General features: G+C 43.3%; 1 protein-coding gene across 2 annotated transcripts in view; it reads left to right on the top strand.

Annotated features, from left to right (window-relative positions):
• EYA2 (EYA transcriptional coactivator and phosphatase 2) overlaps positions 1-20,543 on the top strand; it is a 295,458-nt gene that overhangs the window by 167,196 nt on the left and 107,719 nt on the right. For both annotated transcript variants that reach the window (XM_019017574.4, XM_055373121.2), the window contains 2 exons: positions 11,399-11,466; positions 13,378-13,555. In XM_019017574.4, coding sequence (XP_018873119.3) covers positions 11,399-11,466; positions 13,378-13,555 — 246 coding nt within the window. The remainder of the gene's footprint in view (positions 1-11,398; positions 11,467-13,377; positions 13,556-20,543) is intronic.

Raw genomic sequence — 20,543 nt, forward strand, 5'->3', positions numbered from 1 at the left:
CTTGCTACGCCTGTAAGGTTTGGATGCTGCCAGCCTTGGACTCTTCATGCACAGAAGTGAAGGGTCCACAGCTGCTCATCTTCATCAACTTCTCTCTCTCTTTTTTTTTTTTTGGAAATGGGGTTTTGCTCTTGTTGCCCAGGCTGGAGTGCAATGGTGTGATCTTGGCTCACTGCAACCTCTGCCTCCCAGGTTCAAGTGATTCTCCTGCCTCCTCCTGAGTAGCTGGGATTACAGCGCCCGCCACCATGCCCAGCTAATTTTGTATTTTTAGTAGAGATGGGGTTTTACCATGTTGGTCAGGCTGGTCTCAAACTCCTGACCTCAAGTGATCCACCCACCTTGGCCTCCCAAACTGCTGGGATTACGGACATGAGCCACTGCGCCCAGCCCAACTTCATCTCTTTACTCTCCTTCTTCCCTTGTCTCTTGTCCTACCCCATTTCCCTAGCCTTGAAGAATTGCCCTCCTTTAAGAAAATCAGGCCTGGCATGGTGGCTTACGCCTATAATCTCAGCACTTTGGGAGGCCTAGGCAGGAGGATCCCTTGAGTCCAGGAGTTTGACACCAGCCTCGGCAATATAGCAAGACCCCACCTCTACAGAAAATACAAGAAAACATTAGCTGGGCATGGTGTCATGTGCCCGTAGTCCCAGCTACTCGGGCAGCCAAGGTGGGAGGATCGCTTGTGCCCAGGAAGTCAAGGCTGCATTGAACTATGATGGCACCACTGCACTCAGCCTGGGCGACAGAGGGAGACCCTGTCTCAACTGAAAAAAAAAAAATCCTCTTAATTCATGTTTCCTGCTAAGCCATTTTGCCTACCTCAATCTAATTCACAGTTGGTTCACCAACGGCAGCCAGTCCACAAACAGCTGCTGGTCTACAGTAACAAATATGGAACTGAGAGAAAAAGTGAGACATGTTTACAGCAATTAGATACGGCCACAGCATCCAAGCACATGATCCTACGTTCATCTCATTGCAGAGGGTGTAGGCAAGTTTGGGACTGTTGCATCACAGGGCCAGTTGCCTGTGGTGTGAGTTGCATGCTAATCACACGTCGTGAACCACGTCTTAGTCCCCAAAGGGTTAGACATTTGGAAATGGATTCTTCCCCACAGAGCTGAGAAACACAGGCGTATACCTCAGGTCCTCCCAGACTCTCAGGAGGACTTGGGACCTCAAGAGCCAGGATAACTCATTTCTGCTGTTCCTTCTTTCCACCTTGCTATGCCCCAGCTTAGGCTCCATGATCCACGATGGGACTGTCTGGGAGGAAGAATCCCAAGGCAGCGTTTCAAAACATCACCCTGACACATTTGCCTTCCTGCCTGAATCCTGGGCTCACTTACCACCTCTCACACGTGATGACGTGATGAGGAATACCTGGTGCATCCTGGACGTCCAACTGTCCACCTCGGACCACCACCCCAGGAGCGCTTCCTCAGCAGAGAAGTTGAGGAGGAATTTCCAGAAAATGTACACATCCTCAGCATTTTCTTGAGTATCTGTCCATTAAACATATCCATCTAGATATGATTTTTAAATGGTCTAATCCACCATGTAAAATGGGATCTGGAGTTGAACAGGCCCCTCTGGAGTGCCCCCTTGGACTGCACAGCTGGGGCTGAGTTCGCAGGGAGGTCACCCCGGTATCGCAGGCAGGCGCTGGCTCTTTTATGCAATTATCTCCAGTTATTGGGGAAACAGGAAGGCATGGCATCAGGCTCCAGGATCGGTGCAGAAAACATGTTTGCTTCCCAAGGTACACGTAGTGGCTCTCCTGGCAGCTGTAATAAGGGAGGATGGCTCTTTCGAACTGAAAATATTTTGAAGATCCCAAATCTCACCCAGATTCTGAGCAGCTCTGGCACATGAGCTATTTTGTGATCTCAGATCTCGGGTTCGTGTTGCATGGGAGGGCCGGGCCCAGCTTGTCCTCCCTCTGTCCAGAGCCTTCTGCGGTGAATCTCAGCAGCCTGGTTAACGTTGAGTCATAATATTGCTAATAAAAGGAAAGAAAAATATGGAAAGGGGGTATGCAGTTGGTGCCAAAGGGAGAGGGAATTGTTCCCTCAATTCCGGAGCGGGGCTGAAGGCATCTTTGAACCTCAGATATAGTCTCTTCTCTCGGGCCTCAAGGTGTAGGGTGCCCAGGAGTGTGGCAGAAGGCAGGGGTTCTGATCTTCCTGGGCCTTTCTGTGCCCTTTTTTTTGCTGCCAAAGCTTGGGAGACAAGCCATGGGGGCAGTGTGGGGAGGTAGTGGGAGCAGTTTTGTTTTTTAAATTAAGGTAAAATTCCCATAACATAGAATTAACCATTAACCATTTTAAAGTGTACAACTCAGTGGCATTTAGTGCGTTCACAGAGTTATGCAGTCACCACCTCCAATTCCAACACATTTTCATCGCCCCAAAAGGAAACCCCATAACCTTTAAGCTGTCATGTCTAATACTCCATCCCCCAGCCCTGGCAATCACAAGCCTACTTTTTTTGTCTTATTCTGGATACTTTATATGAATACAAATCCTTCAGTATGTGGCCTTGTATGTCTGGCTTATTTTATTTGGCATAATGTTTTTTGGGTTTATTTGTGTGTGTGTGTGTGTGCGTGTGTGTGTGTGTGTGTGTGTGTGTGTGTGTGTGTGTGTGTTGAGACAGTGAGGCAGGAGAATAGGGTCTGGAGGCAGAGAACCTAAGGCCAATTCATGCTGACTTCCTAGAACTGAATCAAAAGGAAAACCCCACCTCTGCACACCCAAGTAACAAAAGAATCAGAGGCTACTCCCTTTGCAACTCCCTGCCCCTTTTCCACTGTGTTGCAGATGAAAAACAGAAAGTACCTCTGATTGTGGGCCAAGTCTACATTTGCATAGGTTATAACTTTGTAACTTTACTTCAGCCTCTGGTCCTTCCTTGCAACCAATCAGACTGGCCATGGGCCAAGTCTTCATTTACTTAAGGTGTAACCAGATAACCAATGGGAAACCTCTAGAGGATATTTAAACCCCAGAAAACTCTGTAACCAGGACTCCTGAGCTGCTCCCACTCTGTGGAGTGTAATTTGGTTTCAATACATCTGTGCTTTTGTTGCTTCATTCTTTCATTGCTTTTTTGTGCATTTTGTCCAATCCTTTGTTCAAAATGTCAAGAACCTGGGCTACTAATAGTCAAGGCCCTCCACCAGTAACAACAGGGTCTCACTCCCATTGCCCAGGCTGGAGTGCGGTGGCGCCATCTGGGCTTGCTGCAGCTTCAACTTCCCAGGCTCAGATGATATTCCTACCTCAGCCTCCAGAAGAGCTGGGACTACAAGCGTGCACCACCATGCCCGGTTAATTTTTTGTATTTTTAGTAAAGATGGGATTTCAACATGTTGCCCAGGCTGATCTCGAACTCCTGGGCTCAAGTGATCCACCCTCCTCAGCCTCCCAAAGTGCTGGGATTATAGGTATGAGCCACCATGCCCAGCCTCATTTGGCGTAATGTTTTCAAAGGTCATCCATGCTGTATGTAGCATGTATCAGAATTTCATTCCTCTTTATGGCAGAATAATATTCCATTGTATGGCTGAACCACATTTTGTTTATCCGTTCAGCCATCAGTGGACACTTGGATCATTTCCACCTTTCAGCCACTGTGAGTAGTGCTCCTGTGAACTTTTGCATACAAGTTTTTGCTTAAATACTTGTTTTCAGTTATTTTGGGTATAAACCCAGAAGTACAATTGCTGAGTCATATGGTAATTTTGTATATACCTTTTTGAGGAATCATCCAATGTTTTCCACAGCTTTTTATGCATCGTTTTACATTCCACCAGCGTGTGTGAGTGTTCCATTCCTCCACATCCTCACCAACACTTTTTTTCTTTTTCTTTTTCTATCTTTATTATGGCCAACCTAGCGAGTGTGAAGGAGCAGCAGTTTTCAGCCCAGACACTCGTGTTGGGTCATGGGACCTTTCCCACTCCGAGTTTCTGTAAACTGAAGGACAATGCCCACCTTAGAGAGTAGACAGCAGCATCACATAAGTCACTGTACATAGCATCCCCAGCACAGCGTCCAACATGAGAGATGCTGTTCACTGGGGCACTGTATTAGTCTGTTCTTATGCTGCTAGTAAAACATACCTGAGACTGGGTCATTTATAAAGGAAGGAGGTTTAACTGACTCACAGTTCCACATGGCTGCGGAGGCCTCACAATCATGGTGGAAGGCAAAGGAGGAGCAAAGTCACGTCTTACATGATGGCAGACAAGAGAACATGTGCAGGGGAACTCCCCTTTATAAAACCATCAGATCTCATGAGACTTATTCACTATCACCAGAACAGCATGGGAAAGATCTGCCCCCATGATTCAATTACCTCCCACCAGGTCCCTCCCGTGACACGTGGGAATTATGGGAGCTACAATTCAAGATGAGATTTGGGTGGGGACACAGCCAAACTATATCAGGTACCAAGGCCACCTCCAGGCACCATATTACCCAGTGCTTCCATTCTCACTGTCATGAAGGACAAGGGCTTCTTCCCCCATTTAGCGTAAAATAAAAATGAATCACCAGAATATGTATTTTCAGTAGGGGAAATATCATCCCAAGAGGGGAAAAAGTGGTCCCTGGGAGTGGAGCAAAAACACATACACATACAGTCCCGAAACAGATATACAGTCTAACCATAATAGTAAAATTTCATGGGAGGTGGGGCAATTAGGGGAGGAAAAAAAAAAACTATAAAAGAACCCTGGAGAAGGGTGGCAATAATGAAAAAAAGGTTGAGAAACAATGAAGTTTAAAGCAATTTAAATTTGTTTAAGTTTTATTTTATAATTTTTAATAAATTAAAAGCGTGATTTTTTTATTATTAGATTTAACAGGCATAAAGTACAGTATTAAATTGCTCTGGAGGTTTAAATTTCTCTATCTATCTCAGACTGGTAATAAACACAGTGGCTTTCAGTTTCTCTATTTATCTCATCATAGACTGGTAATAAACAGTTTGTGAGCAGGCACCAATCTGCAGTTCACACCTCAGTAGTGCTGTGCAGAAGCATCACTGCATCTTTGTCTGTCTGGAATTATCTCACTTCCTTATGTATCTGTTCATTTGATTGTTGTCTGTCTCTCTTACCTGAATGTCAGTGTCAACACCATATCTAAAACAGTGTCTGCCACACGGTGATATTTGGTACATCACTAGGAAATGAATTGTTGAATGCCTGAGGGAATGAATGAACAAATGAATGATTGAATGAATATCCACTTAAAAATTGTTTTGCTGGCTGGGCATGGTGACTTACACCTGTAATCTGAGCACTTAGGGAGGCCAAGGTGGGCAGATTGCTTGAGCCCAGAAGTTCAACACCAGCTTTGGCAACATGGCAAAACTCCATCTCTACAAAAAATTAGCCAGATGTGGTGGCATGCTCCTGTAGTCTCAGCTACTCAGGAGGCTAAGGTAGGAGGGTCACCAGAGTCTGGGAGGTCAAGACTGCAGTGAGCTGTGATCATGCCACTGCACTCCAGCCTGGGCAACAGAGTGAGACCTTGGCTCAAAAAAAAAATTATTTTACTGAGTCAGGCACTGGAGGCTACTTTTACTTAAAACCCAAGAAAACCAATCAACCAAAAATGGTAGCAGTTCTCTGCCTTTGACAGAGACTCAAAATAGCAATGTCTTCAACAAGAAAGAAGGGTATTTCTCTCTCACCTAAAAGTCCTAACTAATGTGGCCATTCTAGTCTGCAAACATGATGAGGGTCCAAGCTCCTCATGTCTTGTTGCTCAGCTGCATGATCCAAGATGGCCCCATTCCATGGAGAAAGAGAAGCTGCCACTGCCCTTCAAAATTTACTCCTATCCCTTTGCCTAGAACTCATCACGTGGCCACATTTAGCCATAGGGAAGCTGGGAATTGTAGTTTTTATTCTAATCAGCCATGTGCCCAGCTTAGAAACAGATTCTATTAATATGAGAGAGAAGGGGTGAATCAATATTAGGGGACCCTCCAGGAGACCTGCCACTATCACCTTAAGAGGATGTTTTTTTCATCTCATCTTTGCCTTCCCTCACTGGGCATTGTATCAGCCAGAAGGAAGAAAGAGGTCAGTGTTTCACATTCCAGCACCAAGCCGGGTCTGTTTGTCAAAACCCTCCAGAGACCACATCTTGTGGCACAAGACTTCAGGGGCCACGTGCCCCCTTCTTCCTGGGTCCTCTCTGGCACAGGATGGATTTCTCACTGCAGCACTCTGTGGCTGCCCTCACGCTGTAGTTTGTTCAGCTGTCCATTCTTCAGCTGACCCTGGGTCACAAAATGAAAATAAACAAGAGACTATTCTGGAGAAAGCATACCAACGGACAAGACGATGGCCTGTTTATTTCCAAACCTGCCCTGAGTCATCATTCAGAAGGTTGATGCAAAAGAAAAGAGAAAACACTGCAGTCAGGAGTCTTCTGAGACAGGTGGCTTCCTAAGCTTTTGCAAGTAGGGTCACCATGGTAACCAGAACCAAACAGATGACCTCGAATGGAATAGACTGACCTAGACCTTCTGCTAAATGTGTCTGGGCAGGACATTGAGGATAGAGTGGGATTTTGTTGACTATAGTCAACAAAAATTTAAATGTACATTCTCAAATAACTTGAAGAGTATAATTGGATTGTTTATAACACAAAGGATAAATGCTTGAGGTGATGGATACCCCATTTACCCTGATTTGATCATTACACATTGCGTGTCTCTATCAAAATAACTCATGTCACCCATAAATATATACACCTACTATGTATCCACAAAAATTAACAATTTTTAAATTAAAAAAAAATTAATATAACGAACCAAATTGTATATTGAGCTGTTGGCACAACCACATAGAGAGGAACTATCTTAAATGACTTTGTTTACACATATTTTTATTCTTTTCCTTTTTCTTCCTTCCTGATGTTTCCAGCTTTTTTATCCCTTTCTTTCTATGAGAAGAATTTCCTGTACCCATTCTTTCTGGGTAGAGCTGCTGTAACAAATTCTTTTGGTTTTCCTTCATTCGAGGATGTCTTGATTTTCCCTTCATTCCTGAAGGATATTGTCTTTGGATATAGCATTCTGAGTTGATGTTTCTTTTCCTTAAGCCCTTGAAAAATGTTGTGCCATTTCCTTCCAGCCTCCATGGTTCCTGATGAGAAATCTGCTGTCATTCCTATTCTTTTTCCCTTATTCTGGCACATTTTGTTTGATTAATAAATGAATGAATAAAAGAATGAATCTCAGCTTCACAGCCTACCAGCTTTATGACTTGGGAAAAGCTCCATTCCTAAGCCTCAGTTTCTCTGTGTGGAACATGGGAATGGCAATTATATACCTTCCTCTCAGGATCGATGTGAGGATTAAGTGCAGTTATATACAAAATGCCTAATACAGTGCTTGGTGCATAAAGCAGTCAATAATCTCAGTGGAATGAATAAATGAATGCATGCATGAATTAATGAACCAATTAATGGCCTCAGTATCTTTGTGTAGAGAAGCCATGTGCTGCCATGGAAAGGCCCTGAGCTGGGAAGCATGAGACAGGCTTAAGGCCTTCTCTGCTGCCAAGACCAAAGCACAGGATCAGCACTGTTTGCCTTCCCTCTTTGTGCCTCAGTCTCCCCATTTGGACCATAAAGAATTTGGCATGGACTATTGGTTCTCAATTCTCAGTGTGTACTAGAATCTCCCAGAAAGGTTTGTTGTTGTTGTTGTTTTCATATACTGATGCCTGGCCCAACTCTAGACTAACTCAAATCAGACTCTCTGTGGGAAGGGCCCTCAGACTGCTTTTTTGTTCTGTTTTGTTTTTTGTTTCAAGTTCTTTGGGAGATTCTGATGCAGAACAAGGGTTGAGATCCTATGGTCCTGATGGATCCATCATCTTGGATAATTTTAGAGGTGTTGTGGTTCCTTTATTGTCCTCTTATCTTCTCCTACCTCACCCCAGGAAGTAAGTTTCCTGGAGTCCATTGTGCTCATTTTAGCCACTTTATAAAAAGTAGTGTGGGCTCTAGAAGCTTCTTGTTTGATGTAAGTCACCGCTCATTTGAGTAGCCATTTGTTTTCTAACCAGCAACTAGTGTGAATATTTAGAGATGTGCCTGCAGTTGTGCGGTTGCTGCTTTAAAACCTCTGACAGCAGTCCATGCCCCTTCAGCAGATGCAAACCATGCTCCAGGCTTCCAGGTCCTGAAGCATCCAGCCCTAACTTTCTTAATCTGGCCTCATCTTATAAAAGAAGTCTGTTGATTCAGTCCAATTCCTACCAAAATCCCAGATGGTGTTTAGTAAAAACTGACATGCAAAGTAACTTAAAGCCAAAACAAACTTGAAAAAGAACAAAGTTGGAGAACTTATACTACCTGGTTTCAAAACTCACCATAGGCCGGGCTCGGTGGCTCACGTCTGTAATCCCAACACTTTGGGAAGCTGAAGCAGGTGGATCACCTGAGGTCAGGAGTTCAAGACCAGCCTGGCCAACATGGTAAAACCCCATCTCTACTAAAAATACAAAAAATTAACTGGGCATAGTGGTGGGCACCTGTAATCCCAGCTGTAGTCCCTTGGGAGGCTGAGGCAGGAGAATCACTTGAACCTGAGAGGCAGAGATTGCAGTGAGCCTAGATTGCGCCTCTGCACTCCAGCCTGGGTGAGAAGAGCGAGATTCTGTTTTTTAAAAAAAATCACCATAAAGCTTCAGTAATAAGGATAGGATGGAATTGTATAGGATAGATAAATCAGTGAAACAGAATAAAGTCCAGAAATAAACCTTCTCATTTATGGTCAGTTTATCTTTGGCAAAGGTACCAAGTAATTCAGTGGGGGAGGAAATGGATACCCCTTTCTCCATGATGTGTTTATATCATATTTCATACTTGTATCAAAACATCTCATGTACCCCATAAATATATACACCTACTGTGTACCCACAAAAATTTTAAAAAATAATAAAATCTGTGGGAGAAAGGATAGACTTTTTATAGTGGTCCTGGAACAACTGTGTGTGTGTATATGTATATATACACACATATACATACATATATATACACATATATATATGAAAAGATGAATTTAAGCTCTTAATCCACACTGTATACAAAGATTAACTTAGATTGGATCATAGACCTAAATACAAGAATACTGTGAAATTTCTAGAAGAAAACACAAGAGCAGTTCTTTGTGACCTTGAATTAGGCAACAAAAGCAAAACGCATCAAAGAAAAAAATCAACAACCTACAATCTTTTGCTCTTCAAAAGACACCATTAAGAAAAAGACAAGCCACAAACTGGGAGATAATATTCACAAATCATGTATCTGATCAAGGACTTGTGTCCAAGATATATAAAGAACTCTTATAACAGTAATAAGAGGCCAAACCTAATTTTTTAAAAAGATTTGACTAGGGTTTGATGGGAAAAAGATTTGAGTAGATATTTCATCAAAGAAGATATGTGAATGGCTAAAAAGCACATGAAAAATGCCCAACACCATTTGTCATTAGAGAAATGCTACTTAAAACCACAGTGAGATACAACCACATACTTCGTAGAGTGGCTGTAATCAAGAGGACTGAAATGACCAAGTGCCGGAGAATCGAGAACTCTCGTGCATTACCAGTCAGAATGTAAAATGGCACAGCCACTTAAGAAAACAGTTTGGCCATTTCTTTTAAAAGGTAAACATATGCTTACCACACAACTCTGTAATTCTACTCTTAGGGATTTACCCAAGAGAAATGAAAATATATATCCATACAAAGACTTGTATGTGAATGCTTATATTGCATTATCCATAATAGCCCAATATTGGATGTTGTACATATGTGCCATTGTGCATTGTTGTTTAATGGGTACATAGTTCCATTTTTACAAGGTGAAAAATGTTCTGAAGATGAATGATGGTGATGAGTACCCAATAATGTGGATGTAGTTAATGCCACTGAACTGTACACTTTAAAATGGTTAAGATGGTAAATTTTATGTTGTATATATACCACAATTTTTAAAATAAATAATTTTTATTTTTTATTTTATTTACTGTTTTCTAGAGACAGGGTCTTGCCCTGTTGCGCAGGCTGGAGTGCAGTGGTGAGATTGTAGTTTACTGCAGCCCCAAACTCCTAGGTTCAAGCAATCCCCCCACCTCAGCCTCCCAAGTAGCTGGAACTACAGGCATGCGCCACCACACCTGGAATTTTTTTTTTTTCCAAGATGGAGTCTTGCTCTGTCACCCAGAGCTGGAGTGCAGTGGCACAGTCTTGGCTCACTGCTACCTCCGCCTCCCGAGTTCAAGCAGTTCTCCTGCCTCAGCCTCCCTAGTAGCTGGGATTACAGGCACACACCACCACGCCTGGCTAATTTTTGCATTTTTAGTAGAGACGGAATTTCACCATGTTGGCCGGGTTGGTCTCGAGCTCCTGACCTCCTGATCCTCCCGCCTCAGCCTCCCAAAGTGCTGGGATTACAGGCGTGAGCCACTGTGCCCAGCCAATGTTTTAATTTTTTTGTAGAGACAACATCTCACTATGTTGACCAGACTACTAGAGTGGCCATAATCAAGAAGATTGAAACTACCAAGTGCTGGAGAATCTAGAACTCTCGTGAATTCCTAGTAAGAATGCAAATGGCACAGACACTTTGGAAGACAGTTTGGCCATTTCTTTAAAAAGTGAAACACTTAAATGACCAAACTCTGGGGCTCAAGTGATCCTCCCACCTCAGCCTCCCAAAGCATTGGAATTACAGAAAAATCCGAGGCCACCACACCTGGCCTCAAATTTTTTAAAAACATAATTATTAAGGACCAGGATCTGGGTAGTGGGCACTATGTCACTTATTTCTCACCATAGCCCTTTGAAAAGGACACCGTTTATTTTCTTCATCTATCCAGGAAATTGAGGTTCAGAGAAATTTGGTAACCAAAGTCACAGGTTCCATCCCAGCCTGTCAGACCTCAAAGACCCCACCTGGCCATGGCACCCTCCTCCTGCATGTTCCTCTCCGACTGTAAGAAACCTAACCTGGCTCTTGGGTCTGGGCCGCCAACATGCCATCCGGACGGAGGAAGACCCAGAGACTTAGGGGACATGTGAGCCATAGCCACGGCCGCATCAGCAAGCACTTGGAAGCACCCAGGAGGCCGTGGTGATGCTGGTGGTAGGCGTCGCCAGAGGGTTAGTGTCAACAAGTCTCACCTGGGTTGCTTTGGGAACGCTGGTGTGAGGCATTACCACTAGGAACCAGAGCTTCTGCCCAGCTGTCACCCTTGAAGCCACATGGAGGGAGGTTCATGAAATGCTAACAACTGCTTTAAAGAGAAAAAAAGACAAGAACCCTAACCTGTACCCCTGTTCCTCCTTCCCACAGGCACAACAGGGTTCTATCAAGGAGGAAATGGACTGGGCAACGCAGCCGGTTTCGGGAGTGTGCACCAGGTAGACATGGCTCCCTCCCGATTCTTTCCTCAGTTCTTTCTGGAAATATTCCCCTTACATCAGGGCACCCAGAGAGCCCACGACACACACAATCCCCATTGGGAACCTGCCTCTTAGTCCCTGGGTTTGGAGACTGCAGGGGCTAGATTGTGCAAAAGGCTGCTGGAAGGACACAGTATACAGGCAGAGACGTAGGAATTGTTAGAAGATTCCTGAGATGTCATGGAGATCTACAAGTGTGTTCCATCTTGACCTGGACTCAGGACACCCATTGACTGTTGAATCTGGTATATATCAATACAAATGGGTGGGTTCTTTCACCAGACCATGGGCTTCTCAAGGGGGACCGTATATCTTGCTCACCTCTGCATCCCCAGTGGTGAGAGCCCGGCACACAGTGGGGGCTTTATAAATACTTGTTAAATAGAGCAAAGTCAACTCTATATAGGTAAATGTTGGCTAGTACTTCGATTCTCTTGGTGTCACTTACAAAGTGAATTAAGAATTTGCATCTGCTCAAAGTGTGCAGTAACTCTGCTGTGTGTACACCTTCCCTGTAAACCTAAAATTATTTCAAAACAAAAGGTTCACCTGCTTTCAGGCTACCATTTAAAGCAGAACCACCCTGGGGTAGATGGGCTTTAGGAATGTTTAACATATTTAGATCTGAGGAATACGCAATTTCTTTTCCAGTGAGAATCTAAATAATTTAAAACTTAGCAAATGTAAAAATTGTTTCATGTATTTTTGCATTATTTCTAATGTACTATGTACATAGATAAAATACTTGTAAATAAAACAGTACTTTTTAAGATGTGGTTCTTAACCCTCCATTTCACCATTAAATCTGTGTTTTTCAAAAACACTGACCACCCCCCCAACCCCCACCCCCAGGAACTCTGACTCCCAGCTCTGGGGTGGGGCCCAGGAAGCAGAACGTTCCATGAGTTCCGTGCAGGGTTGAGAAGCACTGGTTTGGTGATAGTGGGGCAGGATATTTGAAACAATGACTGTTGGAGAATTGGGATCTCTGGTCTGCTTAAACAAAGCTTGATCAAAGGCGATTGGCAGCTATTGAATTGATCTCCATGACTCCCTCATAGAATATTCTGGACCCCTAATGCTGTGTAGGTGCTGCTGTATTTGCACCTCCTCCCCATGAACATAAAATGTCACCTAGTCTCCTGGGTTTGTGTGTCATGTGGGTGTGTGTGTGGTCTTCTAGGTTTGTGTGTGTGTCATGTGGCGGGGGGCGGGGTGTGGTGTGGTCTTAATTGTTAATGCATTTGTTTATTAATTTAACCAGTATTTGTTGAGTTACTGCATATACCAGGCACTGTTTCAGGTGCAGAGGATACAATAGTGACCAGGACAGGTGCCATCAGGGCCACGTCTATGTCCCTTAGGGTGGCCTGTGGACCTCCAGGTGCCAGCATCTGCAGGCCTGGGCCCAAGGGGCTTTTCTAGAACCAGTGCATGGGGCAGGCAGGAAGTGCCTGGGAATTAAAGCCCCCTGGGTGCAGCTCTCGAAGACCAACAAGTTGATGTATAAACCCCTCCGCTCCCTTGACCGGTGGGAGAGGCAGTTCTGAGATGTGGATTTTAGACCATCTCATCTTTTCCTCATAGGGCTCATCTCTGGTCACTACCACAGAAGCACCTATGCAGGCTGCTGTCCCGCATCTCTCTCACTTCCCCGCTCCCCTGCTGGTGTCTCCTTCACCTTCCAAACAGCCTCCTTGCACTTGAATCCTTGCCCCGGGGTCTGCTTCTGGGAAACCAAAATGAAGACAGTTCCTGCCCACAGAGAGCTTTTATTCTAATGGAGAGACGGAGTGGCCAGGCTCACCAACGGCCCGAGCCCAGAAAGGCTTCCTCACATATGTCCTTGGTTTGTTTTTCTCTTCCCAGGACTATCCTTCCTACCCCGGCTTCCCCCAGAGCCAGTACCCCCAGTATTACGGCTCATCCTACAACCCTCCCTACGTCCCGGCCAGCAGCATCTGCCCTTCGCCCCTCTCCACGTCCACCTACGTCCTCCAGGAGGCATCTCACAACGTCCCCAACCAGAGTTCCGAGTCACTTGCTGGTAGGTGCAGTCACTGGTGGGGCCATTCATGGCTGTGGTCTGAGAGCTTCTATGAAGGAGGGACCCGGACATGGGTCCCAGTTGTAACAAACAGGTTACCCAAGGGTCATTCATGGCTGTGGTCTGAGAGTTTCTATGAAGGAGGGACCCGGACACGGGTCCCAGTTGTAACAAACAGGTTACCCAAGGGTCATTCATGGATGTGGCCTGAGAGCTTCTCTGAAGGAGGGACCCGGATATGGGTCTAAGTTGTCACAAACAGGGTCCCAGGGGCTAAATCCATCTCTCAGACATGTTTTGTTGGCCTTTCTGTTTGTGCATGTGTTTAATTGCATTTATGTTTAAAAGTCAGAAAATTTTATAAATACCTAAAAATTCTATTTTCTGGCTTCTTTTGAAAGAAGATCTGGCCATAGTAGCCACATTCCCAAGGAACACCACTTGGTTAAAACTGTGTCTGCTCTTTTTGGAAAGGACACACCCAATTCCACATCTAGCTAGCTTACCCCATGTTCATTACTGCCTGGCCCATGTAGGCCTTGGAGTTGATGAACCCTGGTAGTATTTATAATATTACCAGCCGGGCACGGTGGCTCACACCTGTAATCCTAGCACTTTTGGAGGCTGAGGCGGGTGGATCACCTGAGGTCAGGAGTTCGAGACCAGCCTGGCCAACATGGTGAAACCCCATCTCTACTAAAAATACAGAAATTAGCCTGAGTCGTGGCAGGCATCTGTAATCCCAGCTACTAGGGCGGCTGAGGTAGGAGAATCGCTTGAACCTGGGAGGTGGAGGTTGCAGTGAGCCGAGATCGCGCCATTGCGCTCCAGCCTGGGCAACAAGAGTGAAACTCCATCTCAAAAAATTAAATAAATAAATAAAATACCCATCTGTTTCATGCTGAGCACATACCTGTGTGGTCTTCTCTAATCATTTACTTATATATTTATTCAACAAATATTTGTTAAGCTCCCACTGCATTCCAGGCCCTCCCTTTAGTTTGGGAAATAAAGTGTAGAGTTAAGCTTTGCAGACAGGAATCAAATAATCATACAAATATCTCATTACAAACTGTGATAAGGAGAGGCATAATCCTCACAAAAACAGGTTTATATTATCCCCACCCTTTTTCTAGATAAGAACAATGAAGATGAGAGTGATAAGGAGCTTGCTAGTGATTGGTGGGGCTAGGATCCCAATCCCAGTTTGTTGGCCCCCATAAGCAGCACTCCTGCTATGCACTGGCCATACACAGCCAGGAACTGTGTACACAGCCTGGCTGTGTACGGCCAGGAATATGTTATCTAAAATCCATTTGAGAACAGAAAGGCAGAGGCTTTCAAATGTTGATTCTTTGTCTAAGAGGGGTTCAAGTATAGCGACTCGGGGTCCTCAAGAATTATACAATCCTTCAAAACATCCTTAAGCATGTTCATTTTGTCTTTCAACTTGTATTTTAGGTTTGGGGTACACATGCAGGTTTGTTACATGGGTAAATGGCATGTCGTGGAGGTTTAGTGTACAGATAATTTTGTCACCCAGGTAATCAGCACAATACCCACTAGGTAGTTCTCCAGTCCTCGCCTTCCTTCCATCCTCTACCCTCAAGTAGGTCCTTGGGTCTATTGTTCCCTTCTTTGTATCCATGTGTACTCAATGTTTAGCTCCCACTTATAAGTAAGAACATGTGGTATTTGGTTTTCTGTTCCTGTGTTAATTCACTTAGGATAATGGCCTCCAGCCCTATCCATGTTGCTTCAAAGGACATGATCTTATTTTTTATGGCTGCGTAGTATTCCATGGTGTATATATACCACATTTTCTTTATCCAGTTTGCCATTGATGGGCATATAGGTTGATTCTTTGTCTTTGCTATTGTGAATAGTGCTGCAATGAACATACACATGCATGTGTCTTTATGGTAGAAAAATTTATATTCCTTTGGATATATACCCAGTAATGGGATTGCCGGTATATATCCAAATGGTAGTTTCATTTTAAGTTCCTTGAGAAATCTTCAGGCCGCTTTCCACAGTGGCTGAACTAATTTACATTCCCATGAACAATGTATAAGCATTCCCTTTTCTCTGTAACCTTGCCAGCATCTGTTATTTTTTGACTTTTTAATAATAGCCATTCTGATTGGTGTGAGATGGTATATCATTGTGGTTTTGATTTGCATTTCCCTAATGACCAGTGATATTATTTTTTCATATGCTTGTTGGCTGTATGTATGTCTTCTTTTGAGAAGTGTCTGTTCATGTCCTTTGCCCATTTTTTAATGGGGTTATCTTTAAGGATGTTTGTTTCTGATGGCACAATAGTTTTAGGAAACCCTTTTGATTAGCCAAGATTTTTTGGCTTCAAAACATATAGAAAATCCAATTCAAACTAGTTTAAGAAAAAGCAAATGAACTTTTAGGCATATCTAACCTAGATGTACAGGGGTTTAGAGCTAGGTCCAGGTGTTCCAATGACAATGTTGAGACTTAGTTTCTCTCTTCCTTCTGGCTCTGAATTTTCCTGGGTTCATTCCATTCTCAGGCAAGCTCCTCCCCTATGGTGGCAAAGATGGCCCCCAGCTACCCAGAGCTCAATCCTGTCTGCTAATCCATCCCAGAAAACATAGTTCCTCCTTCTTAGCCATTCCTGCAAAAGTCCCAAGTAAAGCTCCCATTGGCCCAGCTTAGGTCACATGCTCATCCCCAAACCAATCTCTGTGGTCAGTGGAATGGAATGCTGGGATGAAGCAGCAGACTTTGGGCTCATGCCTACGGCTGGAGCTAGAGTTGGGGTCAGCCTCACCTCAACCACCAGGGACTGAGAGTGAGGAAGAGGTGATCACCTCAAAAAACCCGGAGCACTGTAACTACAAGAAGACAGAAGAGACACTGGGTGAGCAAAAACAATAAATGTCCACAACCTTGATATGGATCCCACCTACACTATGAGCAACATGTGGCAGAGTCCATGTCCTGACCCCTCTGTGGTCACAGAACTTGGTATGTAACATCCCTATGCAACTAATGCACCAGCCTGTGGATTCATTCATTCATTCCCCAGACCTGCTATGCACATCTTCTCTTTTACAAGATGGTTTTGGCTTATCAACATTAAATAACGTGGCAGCAATACGTTAGAACGTCAGTAGATATCACTGAGTTTCGTTCCTTTGTCCTCTTTTCTGAAACCTACTGATGCTGTAGGGCTTTGCAGAAGCTAAGCTAGCACGATGGTGTGGAGACAGTCATCAACAAATATTAATTGGTTGATTGTTAGAAAAGGAACAATAGGGAAGACCCACCTGTTTTGTTCCTGGGGTTCTTGGTGTGGCTATTGATTTTAGCCCTTCAATTTTCCATCACTGGGAATGAGTGAGTTATCCTTGGTTTGATGACAAATTGAGACAATATGGCAAAGCATGTTAAATAAAGTCAACTTTTTAAAAGGTTTAGAGCTTGAGCATTGATTTTGGTCATTGTGATCTCATCCCAGAATATTTAATGATGCATAGTACCTATTTAATAACTTTCTTTGAAGAGTTTGAAGTTTAACAAAGTTTTTCTCTGTCATCATCTTGAATTATCTTTAGCCATCCTGATTTTCAGAATGTGGTTCTTCCGATCTCATTTCAACAAAGGAGAGAAAAACAAAACACTGATGAGAAATTAGGGCAGAGAGGAACTATAAGCAGGAAATCATCAAGTAGATGCCACTATCCGTCTGTAATTCAATGGTGAACTGAATGGCAAACGAAAAACTTACCTCCCCAGAATTTGAGTTTTGTGGGAAGGTTCTCTTCATTCCCATCAGGAGTGAATATAAAGGCTCATTGTGTCTTTGAAATTTTTCTGTCTTGTTTCCCTCTGTTCTTCCTTTATCCCTTGATCAAAGGTTCAACAGTAAGTGGTTGAGATGGTTTTTACTGTGTGTCTAACAAGCTGACATAAAATCTAATGACGTAAATAATGGTCAGCTGTAGCTGAGGTCTCCTGCCTCTTTTTCCTAGTGTTCACTGTAAAGGAATTTAAGCATATGTGTGTGCATATGCGCACGTGCACACACACACACGCACACACATTCATGCACTGTTTTTAAATTTCCCATAAAAACTCTACTTTTGAAATTATCCAGGATATCCTTGAGTGGTTGGTTCCAAACTCCAGAGGCTCTAGAGGTTTACTGACAGATCGCACTCACTGTGTGCACTGCCTGGATATAGTATTTTGGTGCTCTCACCACTCACATCCCCCACGCACCCCATCCTCGCCACAGGACACTCTGCATTGACATGCATTAATCTGTGTATGAAGTGCCAACAATTTGCAGATGATTACAGGGCAATTTGCTGATATAGAGGGCAGAATCTGAACATCTCATGTTACTTAAGAGAAAAACCAAATCATTGGTTCCTTAAGGATTTTTTTCTTTTTACATTTTTAAGTATGATACAAATTATCTAAAAAGAAGTTGAAGGATTTTTTAACTTCTAAGATCAACTTCCTTTGCCAAGAGAAGAAGAATTTTTTTAATCTCTCAAGAAGAAATTGGGAAGGCTCTTCCGTGTAATTTGGCAACATCTAACAAAATTTAAAATGCATAGACCTTTTAACTCAACTATTCGACATCTAAGAATTTATCCGAAAGATAAACTTTGACCTAGGTACAAACACTTAAGTAAAAAGAATACTTATTTTTTTCACTGATTAAAAATTTATTAATACTATTATGCAAATAATTTTAGTGATAACCACAAGGGTTTTGTACTGTTAGTACATAAATACATACAAAAATGCATTTTGAAACTTCTTGTATCCCCTTTATCCTTTTCAATTTCTGTTTATGTTTTCTCTACAATATATATGATGGATCTGTGCAGTAGAAAATTTTTTGCTGATGAGTATGGTACAATCAGAAATGTTTGGAGACTGTATCAGTTTCTTCTTGCTGCTGTAACAAATTATTATGACCTTTGTGTCTTAAAACAACACAGTGATTATTTTACAGTTCTGGAGGTAAGAAATGCAACATGGCTCTCACTGAACTAAAATCGAGGGGTCAGCAGGGTTATAGTATTGGAGGCTCCAGAGGAGAATCACTTCCTTGCCCTTCTACCTGCAGAGGCCACCTGCCTTCCTTGGCTCATGACCCTGCATCATTCCAGTTTCTACTTACATTGTCTCATCTCCTTCTCTAACTCCTGCCCCCGACCCCTTATAAGGACTGTTGTGATTCCATTGGGCCCACTCAGAGAATCCAGGATCATCTCCCCATCTCGAAGTCCTTAAATCAGTCACATCAAGAATATTTATTTTTTTAAAAAAAGAATATTTATTGCAGCAGCATCATAGCAAAAGGCTGGAAACAACCTGGATACCATGCCATTAACAGGAAACAGGTTAAATCAATCATGGTGCATCCACCAGTAGCATACTATACAGCTGTTAAAAAGAATAAGTTAGATATATTTGTGCTACTGTGGGTTTCTCTTTGAGCTATTGTGATAGGTTAAAAAAAAAAGCAGGAGGCAGAATTACATGGGTAATGTGAGCCTGAGTTTTTTAAAAGTTTCAGTGTAGGTTAATACCCATATTTACTCATATTCCATAAGGAATTTCTAGAAGGCTGCAATAAGAACTGTTAATAGTCATTTTCTCTGGAGAGGAAAACAAGATCTGGAGTGAAAGGAAAAGACTGTATGTAACAGGCAATCTGTAGAACACTCCACCCAACAGCAGCAAATACACATTCTTTTCAAGTGCACATGGGACATTTACCAAGATAAATATTAATATCTTCTGGGCCATAAAACAAGTTTCAGTACCTTTAAAAGAATCAAGGCATACAAAGCATGTTCTCTGACAGCAGTGGAATTAAATTAGAAATAAATTACAGAAAGATTTTTGGGAAGTTCCCAAATCTTCAGAATCTCAATAATATACGTTTCAATGACCCATGGGTCAAAGAAGAAATCAATGGGAAATTAAAAAGCACTTGGAACTGAATGAAAATGAAAACAAATATATCAAAATTTATGGAATGTCATTAAAGCAGTACTTAAAGGGAAATTTATAGCACGAAATACCTGTATTAGAAAAGAAGACACAATTACCACAGGTATCAGGTGAAGGGAGGGAGGGAAATGGAGGGAGGGAGGGAGGGAAATGGAGGGAGGGAGGGAGGGAAATGAGGGAGAGAGGGAGGGAGGGAAATGGAGGGAGGGAGGGAGGGAAATGAGAGAGGGAGGGAGGGAGGGAAATGAGGGAGGGAGGGAGGGAGGGAGTAGAGGGGAGTGGAGGGGAGGGAAGGTTGGTCAAAGGATACAAAATTTCAGTTAATAGGAATAAGTTCAGAAGAACTATTGTACAATATGGTGACTATAGTTAATAAATAAGGTATTTGTATTAGTCTATCTTCATGCTGCTGATAAAGACACACCTGAGACTGAGCAGTTTACAAAGGAAAGAGGTTTAATGGAGAACTCAGTTCCATGTGGCTGGGGAAGCCTCACAATCATGGCTGAAAAGAAGGAGAAGCAAGTCACATCTTACGTGGATGGCAGCAGGCAAAGAGAGAGCTCGTGCAGGCAAACTGCTGCTTTCTTAAAACCATCAGATCTTGCGAGACTCATTCACTATGACGAGAACAGTGCAGGAAAGACCCTCCTTCTTAAAGAGACAAGGTCTTACTCTGTCACCCAGGCTGAAGTGCAGTGGTACGATCATAGTTCTCCGTAACCTCGAACTCCTGGGCTCAAGCAATCCTCTCCCTCAGCCTCTCAAGTAGTTGGGACTACAGGTGTGTGCCACCATGCGCAGCTAATTTTTAAATTTTTTGTAGAGATGGGGACTTGCTCCTCCTTGTCTTCGGCCATGATTGTGAGGCTTCCCCAGCCACATGGAACTGAGTTCTCCATTAATCCTCTTTCCTTTGTAAATTGCTCAGTCTCAGGTATGTCTTTATCATAGTTCAGTCACCTCCCACTGG

The sequence above is a fragment of the Gorilla gorilla genome, chromosome 21 (assembly GCF_029281585.2).
Source record: "Gorilla gorilla gorilla isolate KB3781 chromosome 21, NHGRI_mGorGor1-v2.1_pri, whole genome shotgun sequence".
Lineage (NCBI taxonomy): Eukaryota > Metazoa > Chordata > Mammalia > Primates > Hominidae > Gorilla > Gorilla gorilla.